The following is a 22623-nucleotide window of genomic DNA, read 5'->3' as shown; positions in this document are numbered from 1 at the left end:
GTCCTAGTCTTAACTGTCAGTATAATCACATACATAACCACATATATTATATTGGAATATTTAATGTAGATCGTGTGCCATCCACCGAAAATAATTTCCTACAGTAGTTGACGAAGTATGTTTGTGTATATACTTTATATATTTACGGAGTTTGTGTATATACAAATATTTATTTGTTATTGTGTATTAACATATTGCAACAAGGGCTAATAAGCCCAATGTTTAATTCCATATTTGCTTTTAGTGCCCTATTTGTGTGACGCGCGGTGTGCTTCAGTCCAGTATGCATGCTCTGCAGCCCTTCACTGAGTAAATGGTAATGGCAGCTCGTGCTGGTAGTTCGATTGGCTTCACTTGATTTTCGTCGTTGCTTCCGTTTCAATCTCCAATGTTATTCGCAATTGCTTTGCACTGCTACCGCCCTCCCTCTCGCTCTCTATCTCTCTCTTTCTTTCTCTCTCTCTCACTCTCTCTCGCTTTGTTGCTCTCTTTCTGCCTTTCTTTCGCTCTCAACTTCAGCTGCCTTTGCCAGTGAAGCGCATACTTTGTCACTTTCTTTTCGTTGCATGTAACAATGTCATTTGGGTGGGGCAGGGCGGTGCGGGGCACTTTATAAGCATGCTTTTTACTTATTACTGCGCTGTGCTTTATACATATTTCTTTTCGAGCTCGTCTGTCAGTTGCGCGGCCTCAGTAACGCGTGAATCTTTCACAAGACCAAGTGACATTCCGGACGGCTTGGCGCTGCTTAAACTATTTGTTTATATTTCTTTTTTTTTTTTTTTCAAGTGTCATATATGTGTTTTTATTTTTGGGTGTTCACTAAAATTCTTAATGTGCAAAAGAAAACTTGAGTGCAAGATTTTGCGTAAATCCCACCTCAAAATTATATCATAATATATATATTAAATCGTTGTTGATGTATCGCTGTTAAGTGCTAAGTGCCGGTGAGAGTTCACGTTGCTACACAAAATTTTAACAGCCAGCGAAACTCAAAATATATACGGTGAGTATTAATATATAAGTGTATAGGTATACCTATACCTATACCTATACCTATGCCTATACCTATACTTATACCTATACCTGTACCGTACAGGTAAACAAGTAGCAAGAGTATTTGCTATGAAATATATTTACATTTGTGTCTTATTTAATATATTTATGTACACATTGTTAATGATTTGCATTATTAATTTTTTTGTGTTTTAAAACTTATTTTTAATATGTTTAAATTAATGTCAAGTAATATGAAATTTTGACTATGGCTGGAAGAATGAAAAATTGAGATGGGTAGTAGAAGCTGATGACATGGTGAGATAGAACGGGAGAAAGAGTGAGAGAGCGATAGAGAGAAAGGGAGAGAACTAAAAAAGTGAAGTGAAAAGAGACAGAGAGGGAGAGAGAGAGACAGAGAGAGAAAGAAAGGGAAATAATGAAACTCAAGACCGAATTGAGCAAGATAGCTGCTAGAGCGATTCATTGGATCATTCAGCTCCTTTAGTCAACGAATTACGATTCATTTAAAACAGGGTTTTTGAACCAAGGACTGCACGACGACTTTTAAATGCAAGAAAGCATGTCAAGTGAATGCTATTGATTAATTAATACACCAAGTGGGGTCTAATGCGACGGAAAGTCAAGAGTTGAACAGTTTGGCAAATGTAAATACTAATGATTGGTTGAACAACCAAGCTTAGGTCATCTTGAACGTCCGCTCAATGCAGCGGCAGCTGAGCTATATATACCAATTTAAATTTTTGCTCGTATATGTCTATTTGATGATTCCACTTTTTATTTCACTTTGCGCGCAGTGCGTATAAAAATCATCTGAATTTCGAATTCGCCCAGTGCGTATATATGTGACAAATCAAATGACTTAGGCAACGAACTTGCTAACGAGCAGCGCTTCGGCAATGGGCCAGCCCCAGCTAAGTTTGCATTGGTGGCAAGCGCAATAACAGTAGCAAAAGCCAGCAGCTTGCAAAACAAATGACGCTTTCATCGCATTGCAACACGCCGCGAATGTTAAAATTAATTTTAATACACACACACATGCACACTCACTTAGCCATGGCTAAGAGCTATAATAAAAACAATATATAGGAAACAAGCGTGTGTATTAGAGAGCGGCCGTGTGCATGCGTCTGACAGCTCCGATTAGCATAGCCTTATTAATAAATCATACATCTGTTGAAACAGCCCAAATCAATATCCAGCTGGACCCAGCCAACAGCTAAAGCAAACAAAGCACAGCCCGACTTTCATTTACATACGTGTGCCAGAGATGGTCACTGCAACTGAGCTTACCCTATAGCAACGGTAGACCGAAAGGTTAATTACCCGAGGCAACATCGGCTATGTATAGGTAGTACGATTCGTATGTATCAGATGTAGCATGGCTCGATACATGTTCATACGAGCTTCGAGTACTACAGTCGAAACTCTAGAAGTCTTTGCTGTGCTGACTATGGGCTTGCCTCAAGTCTCAAGGTAGGGCGGGCGGAATTGGAAGGCGCAGCGATGGTGAAACCCGCGCAAAGCCGGCCAAAGATCGCTCGCTGCAATGCTATAGGTAAATAATTCAATTTAAACCTAAAACCATTCCAAATGATCTCAACTAGAGGCAACCCATGCCATATTAGAGAGGCGAAGATGAGCGTGAAATCAGACGATGCTGCCAGAGATAGTCACAGTCACACACACATATGTGGGCATACATAATTATACTCACACACATACCAAAAGAAACCGGTAACAGTCTCAAGGTCGTTGAGAAACTGTGCGTTTGGACCGTTCATCGGGTTGACTGGGCTCGATTGCGATGGCTTAAATCAAGATAAACCGCAGAGCAGCAGCTGCAGCAGAGCAGCAGAGCAGCAGAAGCATCGACATAGTTTGAACAAAGCCTCGTATTGCGGCGATTAGTATTCACACATACACACACACGTATGTGTGTGTGTGTGTGTGTGTGTGTGTGCGGTATATAAAAGCGAAAGTAAATGCCATGAAAGTGGAGCACAATCTGCCCGCGTTGAAGGCAAACTAGCGAGGGGGCGTTGCTATACAGGTATCTCAGCTTGCCCGTGCGCGTGTGTATGTGTGCGTGTGTGTGACTCTGTGTGCATTATAAGCATAAGTCGGTCAATAAGTTTATTGACCGTTTTAACACATTTGATGGCTTTATTTTCGTAATGAATACTCTCATTTCTCGCACAGAGTTTTGTTTTTCAGTGCCCCCAAATTGGTTGGGCAAATCAAAGTTTGGGCAACTGAAAGACTTATCAAATTGGCAATAAAACAATGCGCTTCAGCCTTTGTTTTTACATCAACGCATTCGTCTGTTGTTTATTATATTTGCTTTTTATGGGTTTTCTCATCTCTTCATTTCTCTTCTGTTTGTTTCATTTCGTTTCTTTCCTTCTCTGGTTTTGTTTTCGCATTATGTAAATTTATCAAGTTTAACTTTACATAATGATTGTGCGTCATTTATTAAACACTCGGCATAGCGAACTATAATCTAGACAATTTAAACGGGCATTTGTTATCCCAGCCCAGGCACATTGATATTGATGGATTGTGATTCTAAGATGAGCCAATTTCATAATATTCTGGCTACTGGATGAAAGCTATGCTTTTAGTTTTTAGGCCTTTTGCAGTTGAAGCTCTTTATATGATGTGATATGTATAAGTGGATATATATGTATAAGTATTTAAATGTCGAGATTTTTTTTCTTGTATACCTACTGCAGTTATAGTTTATTAGATTACCAAAAGCATCATCACAATTAGTCAATTATGAACGGATTGAAAATGGTTAATCTGAGTATGATATTTTGGGCATTAATTGATATACAGTAGACTCCGCCTATGACGACGCTCAAGGGACCGTCATTACACCCGGAAGGCGCTATAAACGTATAAGTTTGTTCATAAAAGTTTGTCTGGGGACCAGAATTTTCGTCGCTATAGCTGAACAGACGCTATAAGCGGAATCGTTATAGCGGGATTCTACTGTATTGTCAAATATAAATATATATTCAAGGTAAGACTGCTCTTGTCTGCTTTCAAATCAAAAAATATGTTTCATATTTGAATTTGAAATCTCTTCAAAGTTATTATTATCGATAATAAATGAATGGAATGCCTTGTCTATAAAAAAATTTATAGCTGCGCAATGTGCACAGGAAAACACATGTATTCAATGTTTAAAGTCGCAAGCTTTAGAGGCTTGGTCATTCTTTGGGTTGATGCGGACCACGCCTCTTATTGACTGTTCAGTACATTTTTCCAAAGTCCGCAAATATCTAGAACAATCCAGCCAAAAAGCGAACAGAAGATCTTAGCTAAATGTGATGTCTGAAAGTCATTTCGTTGCAGCTTCACCTGAAAAAGGATTTACGGCTCAATTAAACTGTGGCGTGCAGATAATGACGAGCTGGTGTCAAGGTCTGAGGCTAAAGCCACAGACACAGAGAGATGCAAGGCCGACACTGAATAACTGCAGCAAAGTCCGGGAATTGTTTGTGCCAAGTTTCAAGGACACGAGTAGAAGTAATTGCAGCTGCAGATTCTGATGCCAGCACTTGTCGCTGCTGCTGATGCTGAAGCTGTTTGAATGCAATTAACGACTGCATGAGGTGCTGTCTGGTAAATTCTATTTTTGGCCTAGTGCTGATAGGGCTGGGCTGAGACTCAGTGGGAACAGGCGGCCTTCCTCATATCAGATCTGATCCGGGTGTCAGCCGCCAGTCAGTTGGGAGTGTCCGCCGCACCGCAGTGACAACGTGCCAGTTGTCTTCAGCTTGTCACAGTTGCTCAATGACAGGCTCTTCTGGTTGCGTACGCGCTGAAACTTCGGTTGTAATTAAGATTGCCTTCAGGGCGAACAGTCGGCAGCGACCTTGGGCGCATTAAGTGCCTCAGCGACACTTTAAATGGGCTGAGCTCATTCACAATGGCCAAACCGGTCGACGGCCTTAATATGCAAACAAGGATATTGTGCGTAATGCGCACACGTAAGTCTGATCAAATTCCATGATTGTGACAGTTCTTTAACCGCCTCTTGGTTGTGTTACAGTTATTTGTTAGCCTTGTATGTTAATGAAATTCTTTGATGGCCATGAAATCGGCTGAGCAGTTAGGCATAATTTAGTTTAACTGTTTTCTGAAACTTTTTTTGTAAACTACTGTCATTTTGTCTTATTCATCGAGCTTTCAAACTATAAGAATATCAATATCCGAATAGTAGAATAAAATGTACGAATACTAGAAATATAATATGTATATAATTTTAATTTCTAACTTAAATAGCTATAAAACAATTAAGAAAGTTCTAGACGAGTTTGCTGGACTAGAAGATCCTCTAAGCCCTTCGAAGAGGTGATATTTCAATAATTTTCCACACCTTTTCTGCGTACACTGGAATAAACACATGTAACAGCACACACGTACACACATATACGCATACAAGCGTAATCATGCGCTCTGCTAACTTCGCAAACTATGTATGTATTTGCTGGATAACTTTTCCTATAGATAAACAATCGAAATCAAACATTCAGTAATTGATATTGTCAGTAATACCGAATAATAATCTACAACCTTACAAATATTTGCTGAATTCTATAGGAGATTTTTTTTTTTATTTTATTTTTATTTTTTTATATTATGGATTATTTATTACATTTTTAACATTTTTAAAAATTGATTTGATTTCATGTCATATAAATTTGATATTTCAACAATTATTGGTTGTATATTATATACCAGAGGACTTGATCGGCTAAAGAGTATACAAATTTTTAAAGTAATCAAAAATAAATTACAATAAAATGCAATATTAATTTTCATATAAAGACTATGTGATTAGAACGGGACTAAGATTTAAGTGCATGGTTTACCTATTTGACATGTTGAGTGTTCAGAGTCTCTATCTTTGTCCCTATGGATATGGAATAGCAATCTCGACTTATGACTAATGCTTGACTTATGACTAGTGCTTGAGCACAGCATTCATCCCTGATTTGATCAGTTTTGAATGCAAATGCATGGAAATACTTTGTTTGATTCAGTAATTATCTCAAGTGAATTTCATCGCAGCTCGGCTCGCTCGAGACAACCTTCAAAGAGTTATTTATATTAAATTAATAATTATCCAAACAAGGCTGGCACGCCCGCTTAACTACAGCGCTCGGACTCGCGCAGTAGCAAATAACTTATGTACATATAAATACACATTTTATAAGCTGACTTACTGACCATTTGTAATTGCTGAGCCACAAACGCGCTCAATGCACGAGACACGATTAGTCGGCATCGAGAATTCAGCTCCAGCCACGTATGTGCACTAAGAATTAACCTTTGCATTCTTCTAAAATACGAAACATTATAATCTACAAAAACATAAAAAAAAACCATTTTTTTTTTTTTGCAAGTGGCTGCCACGCCCATTTGAGTTAAGTAGAATGTTGCAATTACTTTGGCTGCCAACTGTAGCATGGGAAACCTGAGTTGGAGAGCCGTTCGTCTTATTCGTACACACTGTACTCATCAGCTTGAACTTTGATTCGCTTCGAGAGTTTCTATATTCTTGATAAGATTACGTCGAGGGGCCAGAACAGAACTTGGCATTGGCTTCTGCCGTACGTAGATCAAGTTGGCCTGCACTAAGCGGCAGCTCGATGGCTAGAAAATGGCTAGAAGTGCAGCAACAACATCACGTAGCCCGTAAGAGTGCTTCAGCTGAGAGACCTCGACTTGGATTTAACTATTATAATTTGCACACATTGTTCATGTGAAAAGAGCCAGCGACTGCATACACAGACTATCAGATACCCTTGACCATATACAGGACATGGAGGTGAAACGACTTTAAAATGTTAGCTGGAGTCGATTTGATGGGAGAGGCTGAAAACAAAGGAAACGACTTAATTGTGTTAGTTCTATCGCAAGGACCAAGAAGGAACAAATTTTACTGGTATATACAAATATATAAATTGATTCTAAAACTAAAGTAAAGACAACTTCTGAGGTGTTTGAAGCCAATCAAACAAATCAGGATCAGGAAATGCAGATGATAAATAGTTGGGATAATGCTTAACATATGGGATTGACAATTGCAAGCTTACGTCATTCTTTACAAAAGTTGATAGTTCCTCAGCTTCAGCTTTAGCTTCAGTTGCAAAAGCTTTAAGCCTTTCCTTGAATATTAATCTGTGCACTTAGTTCTGCAATAGTCTATGGCTGTTGCCGAGACTCTCACTTTGTGTTAGGCAATGGACCTGTTTTAGATTATCATGATCTATGCGCTGCACTGCGCTGCAGCAGCCCTGATCGGTCCGCAGCAGAGTATTTTGTATAACGCAATGCATTAAAGAACTCGAGAGCATGTGACATTAATAAACAACTGAATAATGTATAATGACAATCGTTTTGAGCGACGCGACGTCAACAGCCGGCAGCAGACAACGAGCAGAGACTTGCGCATTGGGCAATGCCAAATTATGGTTGTTGACGAGCGAATGGAGAACAAGTTGGAGTTGCAGCTACTACACATTAAATGCGCCATAACTGGGTCCCTAAAACCTCTATGGCAGATGGCTGGCAACATGCATATGCATTCGTCATACAGACACACACTCACACACGCACACACACAGAGAGACTTGTGAATTTATTATACAAGTGACCCATCGAGCGTTCAGCATTTGCGCAATGAACTTTTGGCGCACGCATAACGCATCTATTAAAGCCGGGCCAAGTGAGCAAGGACGCGCTTATCAGCCGCATCGCAATTATGCCAGTTTTTGTTGTTTTTTATTTTTTATTGTTAATGTGTCAGCCGGTGAAATGTCGATGTGAGCATTAAAAAACAACGTCGCGCCGTTGCAGCCGTTAAAACTGCGAGCGCCGTCGGGGTCTTGACCATGTCAAATACCCCAAAACGAGTCGCTATGACAAGTGTGCAGATGCGCTAAGTCGACTACATCAAATGTATACCAAATAAAACACAGCTCAAATGTATTACAAGCGTCGTGCAGCTCGTGTACGAGCCCATTTGCAAGTCGTCAACACCAAAGGCAACAGGCAACAACAACGGCAACAACACCCAGTTGCAAGCTCGAATTACCAAACAACATTACCGCGGATGGCCAACTGACTTGCGTAGCAGCTGGTTATGGCCATTCCTCATAATTGAGCTGCCTGACTGGCAGCCATTTTCAATTTGCATACAGCGCCCATTAACCCATTGACACATTCGAAAGGACTAAAGACCGTAAAACCTTTTTTATTTCTATCGCAAATCTCACTAGATAAATAGATAAATAAATAAATAGAAATGGCTGATTACGAAAAGACAAAAATACACTATCAATATTGATCTAGGCGTAGATACTTTGAGATTTGCTCAGGCTCTATATTAAATTGATTCTTGATCATTTGCTTAGAATTAGTTAAAGGCATGGAATATAATCGAAGTGCTTGTAGGACATTTTGGTCGTTTGCTTATGAGACTTACTCTCAAAGACTGACTAGAAATCACTTGTCCAGCCATTTAGTCGGTTGTATTCTTGAAGGATTGCCATATAATGGTCATAGATGTTCTGATATGAGCTGTGGCTTAAATCGATTTGGATATATGTTGAATATTGTGTTGACTGATGCCTAAATCGATCTAAACACGTTTTCGGCCAGTTGGCAAGGTGTGAATGTCAATACAATCGACTAGTTTGGTGGCTTGGCGGCTGTAGGCAATCTAAGCTCGTCTTATCTGCTAGGTCTTACATTTACAAAGTAAAGTATATTTATATATGTAATACGTCTTGACTGACAGCTCGATCTGTAGCACATAGCAGAGATTCTTTGACTGTGACATCGACATAGGAATTGACATCGGAATCGACATCGGAATCGACATCGACATCGACATCGACATTGAATTGTGAATACAGCTAGCTGGCTGCTCTCTCAACTGGTTCGACCTTGCGACCTACAAACGATGACACTTGTTGGGGATTTTTACCAACAGTTCGCATGCTTTTTGCTTTATCTTTTGTCTGCCATCTGCCGTCTGTCGTCTGTCGTCTTTGGCTTCGCTTACGAAATCAAAAGAAAGAGCATGTTGGTTTCTTCGACTGTCAGTTCGAATTCAGGCTTTAATTTTTTATTTATAAGTAAACTTAAGGTATGAAATGCAAACATTTTGCATATTGAGGTACGCCAAATTCATTTTGCAATTTCAATTTAAGCCTCGATTCAAGATCCGTTCAAATTGCATAGCCATATTTAAAACTTGCGTATCTTCAATTTCAGTCAGTTCCAGTTTCTGTAATTGATTTATTTGTTTTTTCTTTCTTGAGAATGGAGTCACTAATAGAAAACCACTAAAGCATATTTGCAGTCCACTCAAGCGAAAGCCTGCTGACACTGCTGAACATATCGAAATCAAATTAAGGCCATCTGCAACACAAATGCAGTGAGCACTCACTCGTTGATCGTGAGAGACGAAGGGATACGAGAAGATTGCTCATTAAAGTTTGTTCGCAGAAACCAAAACTTTTTCTTATAATATAAAAATGATAATAGCTGAAATATAAATAAAATAAAACATGTGAACAAAAAGAAAAGCCACAAGTTAAATAATATACATTATTATTTATTAAAATAGAACGAAAATCGATATTCACATATATTTTATAATAAAATAAAAATAAAAAAGAAAAATAAATACATATTATGACAAAAAACTACATAAATAATTAATAATAAATAAATGAATTGTAAATAGAAAATGTGTAAATTAACTCCTTCAGAAAACAAATGAGTATTTTCAAACGTAGCCATACATCAGATGGAAGGTATTTTGAGGAATGCATGTCTTGAAAATATTCGACTTAATGTGAGCGATAAGTAATCAAATAATAAATAAGTTTATCCATATTTCATATACAATCTACTTTAAGGAGAGCGCGAGGCAGCCACGACTTAATTGACTTGGCTTGTGGTCTGGCCGTAAGCATACATATATATTTTAATGGGGTCGGGGTTCACCTATTATTCAAAAAAATTTTTATGGCCATTTTTATGGGTATATAAAGTTATGCAAATTAAACGTACGATTCTTCGGATCATGTGAGCATTTTCCTTTCCGCTCTTCGGCTTGCTTCTGCATAAAGCCAGGTGAAGTGCAGTCCGATCTATGGAGCCATCGTCTACGCTTGGCCAAAGAATGGAGTGAAAAAACAAAACACTGATTGCGCATACGTACATATGTATGTATTTATTTATGTAATTATGTACGTATATATGCGAGTAGTTTGTATTTTAATTAAAATCCAAAAGTTCAAATTAAAAGAGCATTGCAAAAATATAAAATGCAAAAAAAAAAAAAAAAAAAAAAAAACTAGCAAGCGAACAATTACAACTGCAGCAAATTAAAGAGGTTTTTGAGCCTTTCAAGTTGTTGCTGCTGTTGTTGTTGCTGTTGCAGCAGCGGCAGCAGCAGCTGCAGCCTGTTCATTACAACTTTTGCACTTTATTGAGCTGTTTTGTTAAAGTTTTCGCTCAAAACGTGTTCGCAGCTTCAGTGCGGCTGCCAGCGTCAACGGCGGCGCCAACATCGGCGCTGACGTTGCCGTTGCCGTTGCCGTTGACGTTGACGCTTGCGTCGTCGCCGCCGACGCCGCCTTGAATACTGATATTCCCCGTTTGCCGAGCCATTGACGCCTATGCGAACGCGCGCGCGCGCAATAAAATTCAATTCGGTTTTCTCAGTCTTCCACATCCACATTCACACTCACACATAACATACGTACTGCACACGCAATACACGCGCGCAGGTGCACTTGTGTGTATGATCGAACAGAGAGAGAGAGAGAGAGAGGGAGAGAGAGAGGGAGAGAGAGAGGGAGAGAGAGAGGTAAAGAGAGACGTAGAGAGAGGGAGACAGACGTCGAGAAGCGAATGTATTTGAGTTGTTTGTATTTTTTGGCTGTTGGCCAAATGAGGTCTATGCGGACGCCGACGTCGACTGCAAAAGCTTCGACTTCGACGACGACTTCGACGACTGCGCTTTGGCTGTGTAACCGATTTTTGGCCACTGCTAAATCATTGAAGTAACTTTCGTCTGCAGTCATTTGCTTAAAGTTAGTGAACGTGCTAGTATCGCATATCTGCGGCAGCTGCTCCCAAAAGTTTTGCCTGTGTGTAGTCGCTGTTTCGTCGCCTCGTCGCCTCGTCGCCTCGCTTGCTTTTCAGTTTGCATACCAATTGTGGCTAGCGGAGAGTTCAGTTACTACAATTCAGTTGGTGCGTGCCCATAGCGTGTAGAGTCTGCAGGGGTGTGTGAGTGTGTGTGTGTGTGTGTGTGTGTGCGTGTGTGTGTGCACATAATATGTATGTAAGAGGTGTAAAGCATTTTCGAGGGCCCCCCACGGCCGAAGGTCGCTAACATCATCGACATTGCGCATGCGCCCTGTGTTACGCCTGCAAATAAACACGAATATCTCTGAGCGTTATTTAACATTTGTTTTTTCCGCTTTTTTCGTTTCATTTGTTTCTGTTTGTTAGATCTGAAAGCGCAAGAGGATAACTAGACCAACGCTCAAGGAAAATGCAGTTTACCACGGGTTGCATGATGGCGCTGCTGCTGCTGCTGCTGGCCATAACACAGCTGACGACATCGGCGCCCGCCGAGGCTCTGCTCGAGCTGCAGGACGGCAGCGAGCCCGCCGATCTGAACCCCATCAATGCAGAGGTAAAGTAAACACCACAGACCAAACGCCTCCAGCAAACAGTAAACAAGGAAGCAAACAGCGCCATGAGCGGCGACTGTGTCACGAGAGGGGCAAAACTTGTTGCTGTTGGCTCCTTTGCCCCACCATCTGTTGCAGTTGCAGTTGCCGTTGCAGTTGCCGTTGCTGTTGCAGTTGCTACTGAGGCGTAAAAGTCACTTGCAAAGCCCCTTTGTTGCGCCTTTTGCTTTGTTATTTTGTTGCTATTACTGTTGCTGCTGCTGCGGCTGTTGCTGCTGTTGTTGCTGCTGTTGTTGTTGTGTAAGCTGCAGCTGAGCACTTGCTAATTTTGTGGTCGACTGACGTCGCAGCTTGCACTGTCTTTCCGCCATAGCTGTCCACATCCCCGATCCCCGATCCGTTCCGATCCGTTTTAAATCTGATCTACGCACAGTCGCAGACAACTGCATAATCCAATTATCAGTCCATTTCGAGTTTCAACAGTGTGACCTTGAACCAAAACGAAAGCTTGCGTAAATGCGATACCTGTATGTATAAATATATATAGATATATGTATTACGGCACGACCTACGCCAACATGAATAACATGATCTTCAAGAAGACCCTTACACTAGGCAGTGCCCGACTAGAAACTACCACGCAAGCTGTATACAGACTAGAAGTATATAGAACTCATCATAGAACTCAAAATGGTCTGTAAACTATCTTTCTCTAAGCTCTAAGAATCACAATTCAATTTCGATTTCGTTTGGAATAAGTTCGTTCTGTACAGCATCTGAGAGAGACTCTTATACCTTCAGTAGAAGTAGAGAATTGTACTGCGATATTTACAGATATTATAAATATCTGGCTTCGATGTTTCATTTCTGGGCGTAGGCATTGAAGAAATCGATCAACGAGTCAAATTCATAATACAGCCCTAATGGCTGGGTATTTCGTAGTCGACTACACCCAGCTACAGCGCTGTTAATTGAGTTTAAGTAATTTACAGCATAATGCGAATATTCGCTTAGTGCCAGCTAATTTGTAAATCCATTATTCATAACAACGAAATCTTCAATATAATGGTGAAACCTTAGAGATGGATGTATAAAACGTGCATATGTATGTACCTATATATGAGTTGATCTCGTATGGGATCGCTAGAGATATTGAAAAACAGTTCATTCATCAATTGATCTTTTAAGCTGCAATCTCAATTGATGTTTAGGCGTAAGTAAATGTGCATTCATTATTTCTGACATCGAGTCTCAGCTGTTTGCTCCTTATGAGGGCCCACGGCTATCTATTGTTTTAGCAATTCACGAAGCCAACATCATCAACTCGACGGCTCAATTACCTGTTCGCTTCTACATTCAAATGCACTATAAACTAATTGAGCAACAACAACGGCGACTACAACAACAGCAACAATAGCTTGACTTTGGGCGGTTCGGGCGCATGCGTCTTGTTTAGAAATGAGTCCATTTGGAGCTGGGCCCATGCGAGAAGTGCATACATATTGAGTGTTTCGCGTTTTGTTGCCAATGACGCTGTGAATTTTAAGCATGGACAAGCATAATTATATTGAATGCCGAAATGTTGCCTCGATGTCAAAGCCCAGCCGATGCCAATACCAATAGAGTGAGGTCTAAGAATAGACGTAAGTGGTTTAAGCGTGTCTCTCTCTGTGTGTGTACTCACGTGTATGCATGTGTTTCAATTGGTTTTCTTGCAGGCGCGTAATTAGTTCAAGTCTAACCAGATTTGTGATTCACAATTTGAGTCATTGACATACCCGCTCGCACATGTATGCGAGGCTATATTGGTTTGTGCAGCTGCGTTGGCTATAAGCGCATCAAGCTTGGGGGTAATGCGATATATAGCACTCCAAAGTATATATGAACTGAACTCCCATTGGCCCCGCCTTGGGAGGGTAGGGTGCGTTCTCAGCTGCTGCTAGCTTTACGTTGGCAAGGGGAAGAATCGATTGCCATCAAGCCAAACTCTTTAGTGTCTGTTCTCTCTCTCTTATGTAATTCTATTCTAGGAGGTGTTAGGCGGCGGCGAGCTCGAGCGCAACAAAAGAAAACTGCCCGATGCGACATTTGAGGCGAAAAATGCCGTGCTCGGATTTGTGTTTGGTGTAAGTAGTGCCATTTGATGCGTTGCCATTCATTGATCCATTAATGTTTGCTCCCAATCACATGCCATTGCAGAAGATCGATAACTTTCTAGATACAAAGACCCGGGTGATTGAGCAGCTGGATCGCTCGAATATCGAGAAGAATAAGCAGTGGGACATTAAGTCGCCGGTGCCAATCAAGGACTTCCAGACTCTGATCACGGCAGTGGTGTCGCCAAAGATTCGCTCCATCGGCAACATTGCCAACGATCTGACGACCGGCGTGTTGACGACCATAACTGCGTTCAGCGGTTCCTCGTCGGGCAATGGCAATCCGAACGCCGGCCTCGGCAACGTCGTGTCCAAGTTCTTGAGCTTTTCGGGACCCATTCTGCAGGGGTCGTCGGGCGGTGCCAATGGCATAGCTGGCGTCACAACACCGGCCCCCGACTCCGATGAGGCGGGCTATTAGAGCAACTCTCTCACTGGCTACCTGGCTAGCTTGTTGGCAGGCTAATTGGATAACCTGATCTGGATCGTTCGTTTGTCCGTTCTGAATTGAGGTTTTCTAATTTATGTAAATCACACACACACACAGCTACACGTCACACCCCTACACACAAACACACCCACACACTCTGGAGGAGTGATCTGTCCTAAGTCTTCCTCTGATGCTCGCACTCTTTCATTGGCATATCAATTCTGTACGATTTTTTTTTCTCTTGTCGTAGTTTAGAGATAAGTTTGAAATTTTGTTAACGCTTCCGATTGTTTGTCGTCAGGGCAATATCTAAGTTTATTTTATGCTACGCATTGTACTCATGTTTGTAAATATTGGCGCATATATATATATATTAATGTAACGTTCGACTAAATAAAACGATAAATTAAACACTTGATTTTTACATATGTATCAGCAAGACATTAAAAAAGACGAAAAAAATGAAACAGAAAAAAATCAACCGCAACCGAAACAAAAACTCGATTTTTTCAATGCAACCCTGGGATCGACACAGCGCTAGCCTTGGCCTTGTCTTCATTATGTTGAATATGTCGCATGCCTTGATAAGTTGGCCTACTCACAATCCTCTCTCTTTCTTCTTCTTCTTCTCTTTTCGATCTCGTTTCGCTGCTTCGGCTCGACCAGACCAAACGACGAGCCCGCGCCGGTGGCAAAGATCTAAGCGACGCGGCGGAACTGGATCGCAACAACGTCTCATTCGAGCTGCCCGACGACTTGTTCACCAAATCTTTCCGCACGGTCACCCAAGTATCTCAAGCCATTTCCCGCCTAATAATGGTAAGTATATGTTTTTTTTAAATTTACGCAGCAGATTAGAAAACTCTTGACAAAGCAGAGACCAATTGTAACAATATCGGCTCTTCGAGGGTTTTAGGGGATCCGGTAGTCCAGTATCGACTAGAGCGCTTTCAAAATGTTTTTCTCCCTGAACCCATTGAAAATGCGAAATCAGGGTATAATGGTTTTGTGAAAAAGAATGTAACGGGCAGAAGGAGTCATCGCAGACCCATAAAGTATGTATATTCTTGATCAGCATGACGAGCTGAGTCGATATAGCCCTGTCCGTCTGTCCGTCCGTATGAGTGCGTCGATCTCAGAAGTTATAAGAACTAGAGAGATGAAATTAGACATGCATACTCGTGTGTACCATACGCAGTACAAATTTATCATATTTTTTCGATAACTCGTCCGATAACTTTTTTATCGAGAATAATCGAAAAATTGATTTTGTTTTTTCAGCCTAATTTAAACACATTTAGACCTGGAGACTTTAGATTTACTGTGTATATACAGTTGATCAATACGAAGATTTTGTAATTTACAGATTTTTAAGTACTAGAGACCATTGCTTTTGAATGTACACACATTTTAACTATATGATTACGCTCTGAAAGTTTCATTAAGATTGTATGTCTACAAAAGAAATTATTCAAAAAATAAGTATATTTCTCATTTTTATTTACTCTAAATTATTTCTCTTCAAGAACTCGGCACGTCGTTACTCACGGTTCGTTCTGTTCTTCAAGCCCGTATTTGGCGATGCCTTGGTAGTAAAAGGATACGAGGATCCCACCACCACGACAACCATGCGCACGACAACGACTACTGAGGAGGCATTTAAGGAAAATGAGGTGTAGTCGCTCCATTAATGATGTGCTTCAGCTCCGCGGCAGCCAGCTACTAGAGCCCAGTCACGCTTATCTTGTTATCCATTTGTTTGGCTAAAGTTTAAAATTTAAATACTAGAGAATTTATACTATATATATTATCTTTTTTTTTTTTTTTAATTTTTATATATTATATACATACATATATTTATGATAATATTCTTTTTTGGGATTTGTGTACTGCCAAAAATAAAGGATTGGTTGTGTTTATTTATATATGTTGCTGTATACATTTATATATATACGTATATGCTGTATGGTGAAGATATGGCAATGTTGAATATCTTTCAGCCGCCGCTGGAGCGTGGACGCACAAGGATGCGTAATTTTTTCAGCGAGCCCTTGGGACCATCCAGGAAGCCGTGCCACAATATGCCTTGATAGCCATCTACATCCCGATTGAGCTGGGGCTGATAGACGCCGAACGGGTTGCTGTGGAAAACATTGAAGACATTGGAGTCCTAAGCTCATTCGATTGAACTGAACCTACCTCAGAGTGCAGACGTTGCTGTACCAGAAGGCAGCCGACTGCTCAGCTGCACAGTTGGCGTCGCTCTCATCATTGTCCCTATCCTGGGTGCTGAACTTCTTGCCCAAGTGCTTGCGCAGCGCATCGGAGGCGTCTCCCTGATAATTGCCTAGCACTTTCAGGCTATACTGCTCCGACTCGCTGCCAATGCTGAAATGATCGTACAGTGCATAGCGCTGCTCCTGCTTGCGGTTCTCGAGTATGACGAGCAGCTCATTGTCTTCCCTGCTGGTGATTTGATGCAGCTTCTCGAGGCCAATGAAAAATTCGGTAGCGATAGACCCGAAGCCGATCTTGTAGTCGCCCCAATTGCGCTTAAAGTTCTCGGTGCCATCGAAACGATTGGCCACCACTGTCCAGCCGCCACCCCGAGTCTTCTGATCGCAGTACACAAAGAACGGTTCTATATTGGCCTGCAATCGAATGCGAACTACGCCGTGCTTCTGCTTCAGGCAGTTCTGGGGCGTATCCACCTGCATCTGTGGCTGCACATCAAGACTAGAATTAAGTGTGAGATGTTTTCTAATGAAACTAGACGTGTCACTGAAGCGAACTAGCTTACATGCGTGTGCTAAAGGTCTTGTCCAGCGGTGCTGCAGAGGCAGCAGTGTTAGGGCTACCCCAGCGTCGCAGATCCACCAGCTGCTCTTGCAGGATGCCCATTTTCTCCCAGGCTCTGGCTAAATCCTCGGACAGTGAATGGATTTTTGTGTTCAGATTGCTAATCGTTGCCAGAGGACAGTTGCTTGATGTCTGTAAGGGATATGCAATACGCTGTACGATTAGAAGTAGTGTCTTTGTCGGGGTGCCCGACTAGAAGACCCCCTGAGCCCTGTCCAACCTGCAATTTTATACCCTGAACCCCTCATCAATGGGTAAATAACAGGCAAAAAAAAAAAAAAAACCATAAGGAATCAGAGCTCTGTCCATCTGTCTGTGCCAGCATCCCTCCGTATGCTTGAAAGCGTCGATCTAAGACGATATAAGAGCTAGAAACTTGAAATTTTGTTCTTAAGTCCGTATATACCTCGCGCATATCGAGTTTATTTTAAAAAATTGATAGCTTCTCCCATTTCGTTTTTATCGATTGAAACCCTTACCGAAAATCAATAATTGAATTATATCTCCTACATTTGACTGTAAAAAAAAAAAAAAAAATAATAATAAAAAATAAAATAAAACAAGTAAGAAACTGTTGTTTAATAAGAGTCCGTCGAAAGACATATATTCGTATGTGCATTGTAAATCTATATAAAATACGCATTTTGCAAATCTGTAGGGAAGGGGTGGAGCCGGTAAAAATATAATTCAAATCAAAATTGTGTGAGATAATACTATATCTATATTCAAAACTCTTAAACTTGAACTCTAAAGATGTGAAAGATATAATTGCACCGCCGAATTTTGATAAGGCTTTTGAAACAAGCCCAATCTGTGCGTGATATACAGGGAATAACAAAAATTCAAGCCTCTAGGCTCTCAAATCGATTCGTTGGAATATACGGACGGGCAGACGAAAAGGGAAATATCGACTCAACGCATCGGCCTAATCGGGAGTATATACATATATTTGATGCCGCGTTTAAGCACATTTCAAGCAAACCATCATGTCTCATTTCTGATTTCCCATTCGCACATTTGAATTACTTCTACTTTGCCATATATATATACTGACTCACCGGATCGTCTGGAGGCAACGCCTGATCGGTCACATTGGTTTGGGTTGTTGTTAGGCATGCCAGCATTGTGACCAGCGCATCCAGCTGTAGCATCTGCGACATTGTGCTCCGGCTCAGATGCGCAAGTATACTAAGCTGGAGGTTCTCGCCGCAGAGGTCGTCGGATACATTTCCAGTCAGCAGCTTTATATGCAGGTGCACACGGGCGTATTGCAAACGAGTATTCTATTATATGCAGTCGGTGGCGTAACTAGTTTATCAGTTAGCCAGCCGAGTGTGAGCTTATGCGGATCGTAACTAGTCTGCGAATCGCGCACTCGCTGAAGGTCGATTACGTTGCAGTTTGCTGTCAGAGCTACTGGCGTGCACTTCAAATTCAATAGTCCGAGTCCGTGCGGAGAGCGCAGCTTTCCAGCAGCTGGCAGCATGACTCTGGAAGCCCTGGTCACCGCATTAACTTGCCTGAGCACCCCCTCGACGACGCTGCCCGGAAACTTCGTAACAAATATCATGGTAGACTCGACGCAGCCCTTTCGCAATGTACGTTAACTTCAACTCGATTCCGTTTGGAAGAACTTATGCTCCTGAGTTCTATGTTTTGCAGCACACGCTCGGCTGTCCGGCGGTCGTGCTCGATGCCCTGATGGCGCGGTAAGTCATGCTTAAGCCTGAGGCGGTGCCTATGTCACAGTTGCTTTCATTTAGAGTTCACTATATGAGCGCTGAGCTGCAATCTCTGCACGCGGATCTCACTGAAGTACAGCAGCTCATCGATGAGTACAAGAGCCAAGCGCCAGTGCAACCTATAGAGTCACGGATGTAAGTTAATCAACTAGTTCTATAACAGTTTCGAATTTTATAGCAGACAATTCGGGAATCAGGCTTTAATATGTGTATATTGGTCGAGCCATGTCTGCCTGTCCACCCGTCCATATGAACGCCGAGATCTTCAAAGCCCTAAATGATATTATTAAATGGGAAATCAGGGTAAAATGGTTTTGGTAAAAGTATGTAACAGGCAGAAGGAGGCGTGGCAGACGCCACAAAGTATATATATTCTTGATCAGGGCGACGAGCAAAGTCGATTTGGCCCTGTCCGTCTGTGTGTCCGTCCGTCCGTACGTATGAACGCGTCGATTTCAGAAGATATAAGAACTAGAGACTTGAAATTTTGTTTTCCTAGGTCCGTGTATATCACGCGCATATCAAGTTTTTCTTTAAATATCGATAAATACTCCCGATATTTTATTATCGATCAAAAACCTTATCGAATGTTAGTTATTTAATTATATCTCCTACACCTTTAGAGCTAGAGCTTGCAAATTTTATATGTAGAATTATATGTATTTTATATAGTTTCGGTTTTTGTTGTAATTTACCCCCCACCCCTATATCCACCCCCTCACCATCACCTTTGTAAAAAGCGTATTTCAAGTACTAGACTCTTGTGCTTTAGAATGCACATACATTTTCCCCATATGATTACGCTCTGAAAGTTTAATTTCATTGTACGTCTAGAAATTAAATTATTCAACAAATAAATTTTTATAATGTTGCCCACACTGCAGCGCAGCCCAAGCGCAGTCGCTGCTTACTGCGCAGTGAGCAGAGCGCGTTCTAATACGTGCATGTGTATGTATGTGTGCCGAAAAGAAGTGCAGAGTGAATATCAGATTAGAGGGTTCAGGGTATCTCCTAGTCGAGCAGTCTCGACTAGAGTCCTCTTACTTGTTTTAAGCATGATTTGTAACTGATGGTATACACATCTATTTAGCTGATTTCTACCCAGATCTCTTTAATCTTGCAATCATTTCATAAAGTACATTAAAAATGGGCTTCTACAAAATATATGTAAAAGATATAAAGAGGTGAAGGTTTTGAGTTAGCGTTTATGGTGTCTGATAATGCATATATATTCTTAATCGGACCAAGGATCTAGGCCGATCATTCCCTCCTTATGTAGTATGATATTTTTAACTTTCTTTTTCCAAATTTTATTGTAAATTTAAAAAAATTGAAATTTTATAAAATAAACACAAATCTTTGTTTAACATTGGAAGTGTATAGCTTTAAAGATGTTGAAGATATCATTTTATAACTGATTTTCGCTCTTCCCGAGATCGACGCGTTCAAACATAACAGCACATACGCACAGACGGGCAGATAGACAAACGGACAGGGCTAAATCGATTGGGTGCCTTGATAAGGAATATACATATATATCTTATGGGGTCTGTCACATCTTTTGCCTCTTACATCCATTTATCAAAACGAATATACCTTGATTTCCCATTTTCAATGAGCTCTTTGTTTTAGTAGTAGCTCTAATAGTACAGATGCGAATAGTCACAATCTTGCGTTAGGCAGCAATTTCAGCCTGTGGCACCAAGTGTGGCATGCAAAGTGGACGACACCCCTCGCAATTGTATTGGCCAGAAGCATGGCCCTGTGCGGATCCGAATCTCGCCGGATATGGAGCCGTTCTACGTTATTTGTGATCAGGAAAAGCATGACGGTGGCTGGCTGGTGGTCGCCCACCGCTTCGATGGCAGCGAGGACTTCTATAGAGATTGGCGCACATATAAAACGGGCTTCGGCTCGTTGAACTCCGAGTTTTTCATTGGCTTGGACAAACTCTACCGGCTGACCATCAGCGATACCCACGAGCTGCTCATCATAATGAAAAACGAGATGGGTGAGTACTTCGCGAACTATGACCAGTTCAGCATTGGCAGCGAAGACGAGAAGTATTTCCTCTATGTACTGGGCTCCTACAAGGGCAATGCTGGCAACGCGCTGCAGCACCACTCCGGCAAGAAATTCACCACCTACGACCAGGACAACGACGACAACGGCCAGAATTGTGCTAGCATTCATATGGGCGCCTGGTGGTATGGACGCGACTGTATTAAGAGGTAGCTTAGTCATAAGCTTTACTCATGTTCCTTTTTGACCCATGTATGCTTTATTTTAGTAATCTCTTTGGCACGTTCCAGAAGAGGTATGGGCAACAGATTGACTACTATAAGGGCATTCTGTGGAATCACATTCAGCCCGGACCCAAGGGCTCTTTGCGATATGTTCGCATACTAATCAGACCCTACAAGCAGTCGTAGCTTCAGCCTTGCATAGCTGACTAAAGAAGCTCTAAATACTCCAAAAATGTATGCAGAATTAGATTGCAAAATAGATTATATATATGTTAATTAAATATTTTATATTGAGTCTAGTCCACTTTGACTTTGGGTGTAAGTTTAGTAGTTGCAAGAGGCTTTTACTAATTATAATGAAATGAGGGAACGATCTTGGAGTGCTAACATATTTATAGATCAAGGATCGACTATCTCTTGGGCAACTTAATCTCAACATAAGCTGATTTAATGTGTAACAGGTTGTTTGGGCGAGTATCTAAAATATTTTTAATACATTTCATTTCTACAGTTATTTTCTGCAGGCATGGATCCCTGAAATCCGGCTTGTTACTTATATGAAATGAAATGAAATGAAAATATGTAAAATATCATATTGTTTTTTTTTTCCGACTTGCAGTTTTAAACAGAATTGTATACAATTGTATAAAGTTTCTACGTAGTGCAAAACAATCGTAGTGCATATTTGCGGATAGTGTTTACATTTCTACCGAACGCTAAACTCGATCATGACATCATGCAACAGCTGAGTGCGTTCAGAAACGGGTTTTAATCATTGCAATTATATTAGATTTTCACTTTAAATAATATTCAATTGATTGGCATACTTAAATGCATTACAGCAATAGAAAATGCCGGAAGATGTGAGCTCGTCTCTGGGAATCATGAGAAATAAATTTAGCCCTTTTGAATTTACTATTCCATTTATCTATTAACTTGTGGCCTATGCTAGATAGTATTGGAGTTACATTGAAAATAAATATGGAATGTATACCCCAAATGGTAATTAACTATGACACTCTCTTCATCCGGTCGACTCAAGTATTTTGAGAGTGAAGCGTAGAAAAATAATAGCTAAGTAAAGAAAAGCTATTTGTGAAAAGCAAAGCCTTTGGGCCTCTAGAGTTTTTATACCCTGAACCCATTGAAAATGGGAAATCAGGGTATAATGGTTTTGTGAAAAAGTATGTAACGGGCAGAAGGAGGCGTGGCAGACCCCACAAAGTATATATATTCTTGATCAGCGCGACGAGCTGAGTCGATATAGCCCTGTCCGTCTGTCCGTCCGTCCGTCCGTCCGTATGAGTGCGTCGATCTCAGAAGTTATAAGAGCTAGAGAGCTGAAATTTGGCATGCATACTCGTGAGTACCATACGCAGTACGAGTTTGCTTTATTTTTTCGATAATTCGTCCGATAACTTTTTTATCGAGAAT

At 41.0% G+C, this 22623-nt stretch overlaps 4 protein-coding genes across 6 annotated transcripts; 3 read left to right on the top strand and 1 right to left on the bottom strand.

Moving 5' to 3' along the window:
* The first annotated feature begins 691 nt into the window (after nucleotides 1-691).
* Nucleotides 692-14753, top strand: LOC108620132 (uncharacterized). Of its 3 annotated transcripts, none has more exons than XM_089473522.1 (4): nucleotides 692-1006; nucleotides 11572-11758; nucleotides 13787-13882; nucleotides 13956-14753. In XM_089473522.1, the coding sequence occupies exons 2-4, from the start codon at nucleotides 11615-11617 to the stop codon at nucleotides 14331-14333; spliced, it is 618 nt and encodes a 205-aa protein (XP_089329648.1). In that variant the 5' UTR covers nucleotides 692-1006; nucleotides 11572-11614; the 3' UTR covers nucleotides 14334-14753. The 3 variants fall into 3 exon arrangements, with proteins under 3 accessions (XP_089329648.1, XP_089329649.1, XP_017872507.2); XM_089473523.1 differs by lacking the exon at nucleotides 692-1006 and adding an exon at nucleotides 11137-11310 and having other exon boundaries at nucleotides 13790-13882; XM_018017018.2 differs by lacking the exon at nucleotides 692-1006 and adding an exon at nucleotides 11140-11310.
* Nucleotides 14754-14911: 158 nt separating this feature from the next.
* Nucleotides 14912-16021, top strand: LOC149268098 (uncharacterized). Its single transcript, XM_089473410.1, has 3 exons — nucleotides 14912-14920; nucleotides 15009-15161; nucleotides 15869-16021. The coding sequence occupies exons 1-3, from the start codon at nucleotides 14912-14914 to the stop codon at nucleotides 16019-16021; spliced, it is 315 nt and encodes a 104-aa protein (XP_089329536.1).
* Nucleotides 16022-16241: 220 nt separating this feature from the next.
* On the bottom strand, nucleotides 16242-18426 carry LOC108620130 (microfibril-associated glycoprotein 4). Its single transcript, XM_089473524.1, has 4 exons — nucleotides 18260-18426; nucleotides 17143-17333; nucleotides 16542-17078; nucleotides 16242-16483 (listed from the first exon to the last, which is right to left on the bottom strand). The coding sequence occupies exons 1-4, from the start codon at nucleotides 18359-18361 to the stop codon at nucleotides 16339-16341; spliced, it is 975 nt and encodes a 324-aa protein (XP_089329650.1). The 5' UTR covers nucleotides 18362-18426; the 3' UTR covers nucleotides 16242-16338.
* Nucleotides 18427-18513: 87 nt separating this feature from the next.
* On the top strand, nucleotides 18514-21488 carry LOC108620131 (fibrinogen-like protein A). Its single transcript, XM_018017017.2, has 5 exons — nucleotides 18514-18799; nucleotides 18864-18910; nucleotides 18965-19078; nucleotides 20623-21174; nucleotides 21234-21488. The coding sequence occupies exons 1-5, from the start codon at nucleotides 18686-18688 to the stop codon at nucleotides 21373-21375; spliced, it is 969 nt and encodes a 322-aa protein (XP_017872506.1). The 5' UTR covers nucleotides 18514-18685; the 3' UTR covers nucleotides 21376-21488.
* Nucleotides 21489-22623: the final 1135 nt, after the last annotated feature.

This window comes from Drosophila arizonae, chromosome X (genome assembly GCF_054131065.1).
Source record: "Drosophila arizonae isolate 15081-1271.41 chromosome X, UAZ_ARI_1.0, whole genome shotgun sequence".
NCBI lineage: Eukaryota > Metazoa > Arthropoda > Insecta > Diptera > Drosophilidae > Drosophila > Drosophila arizonae.
Note: the sequence above shows the minus strand (reverse complement) of the source record. Positions and strands in the feature narration are given on the sequence as shown.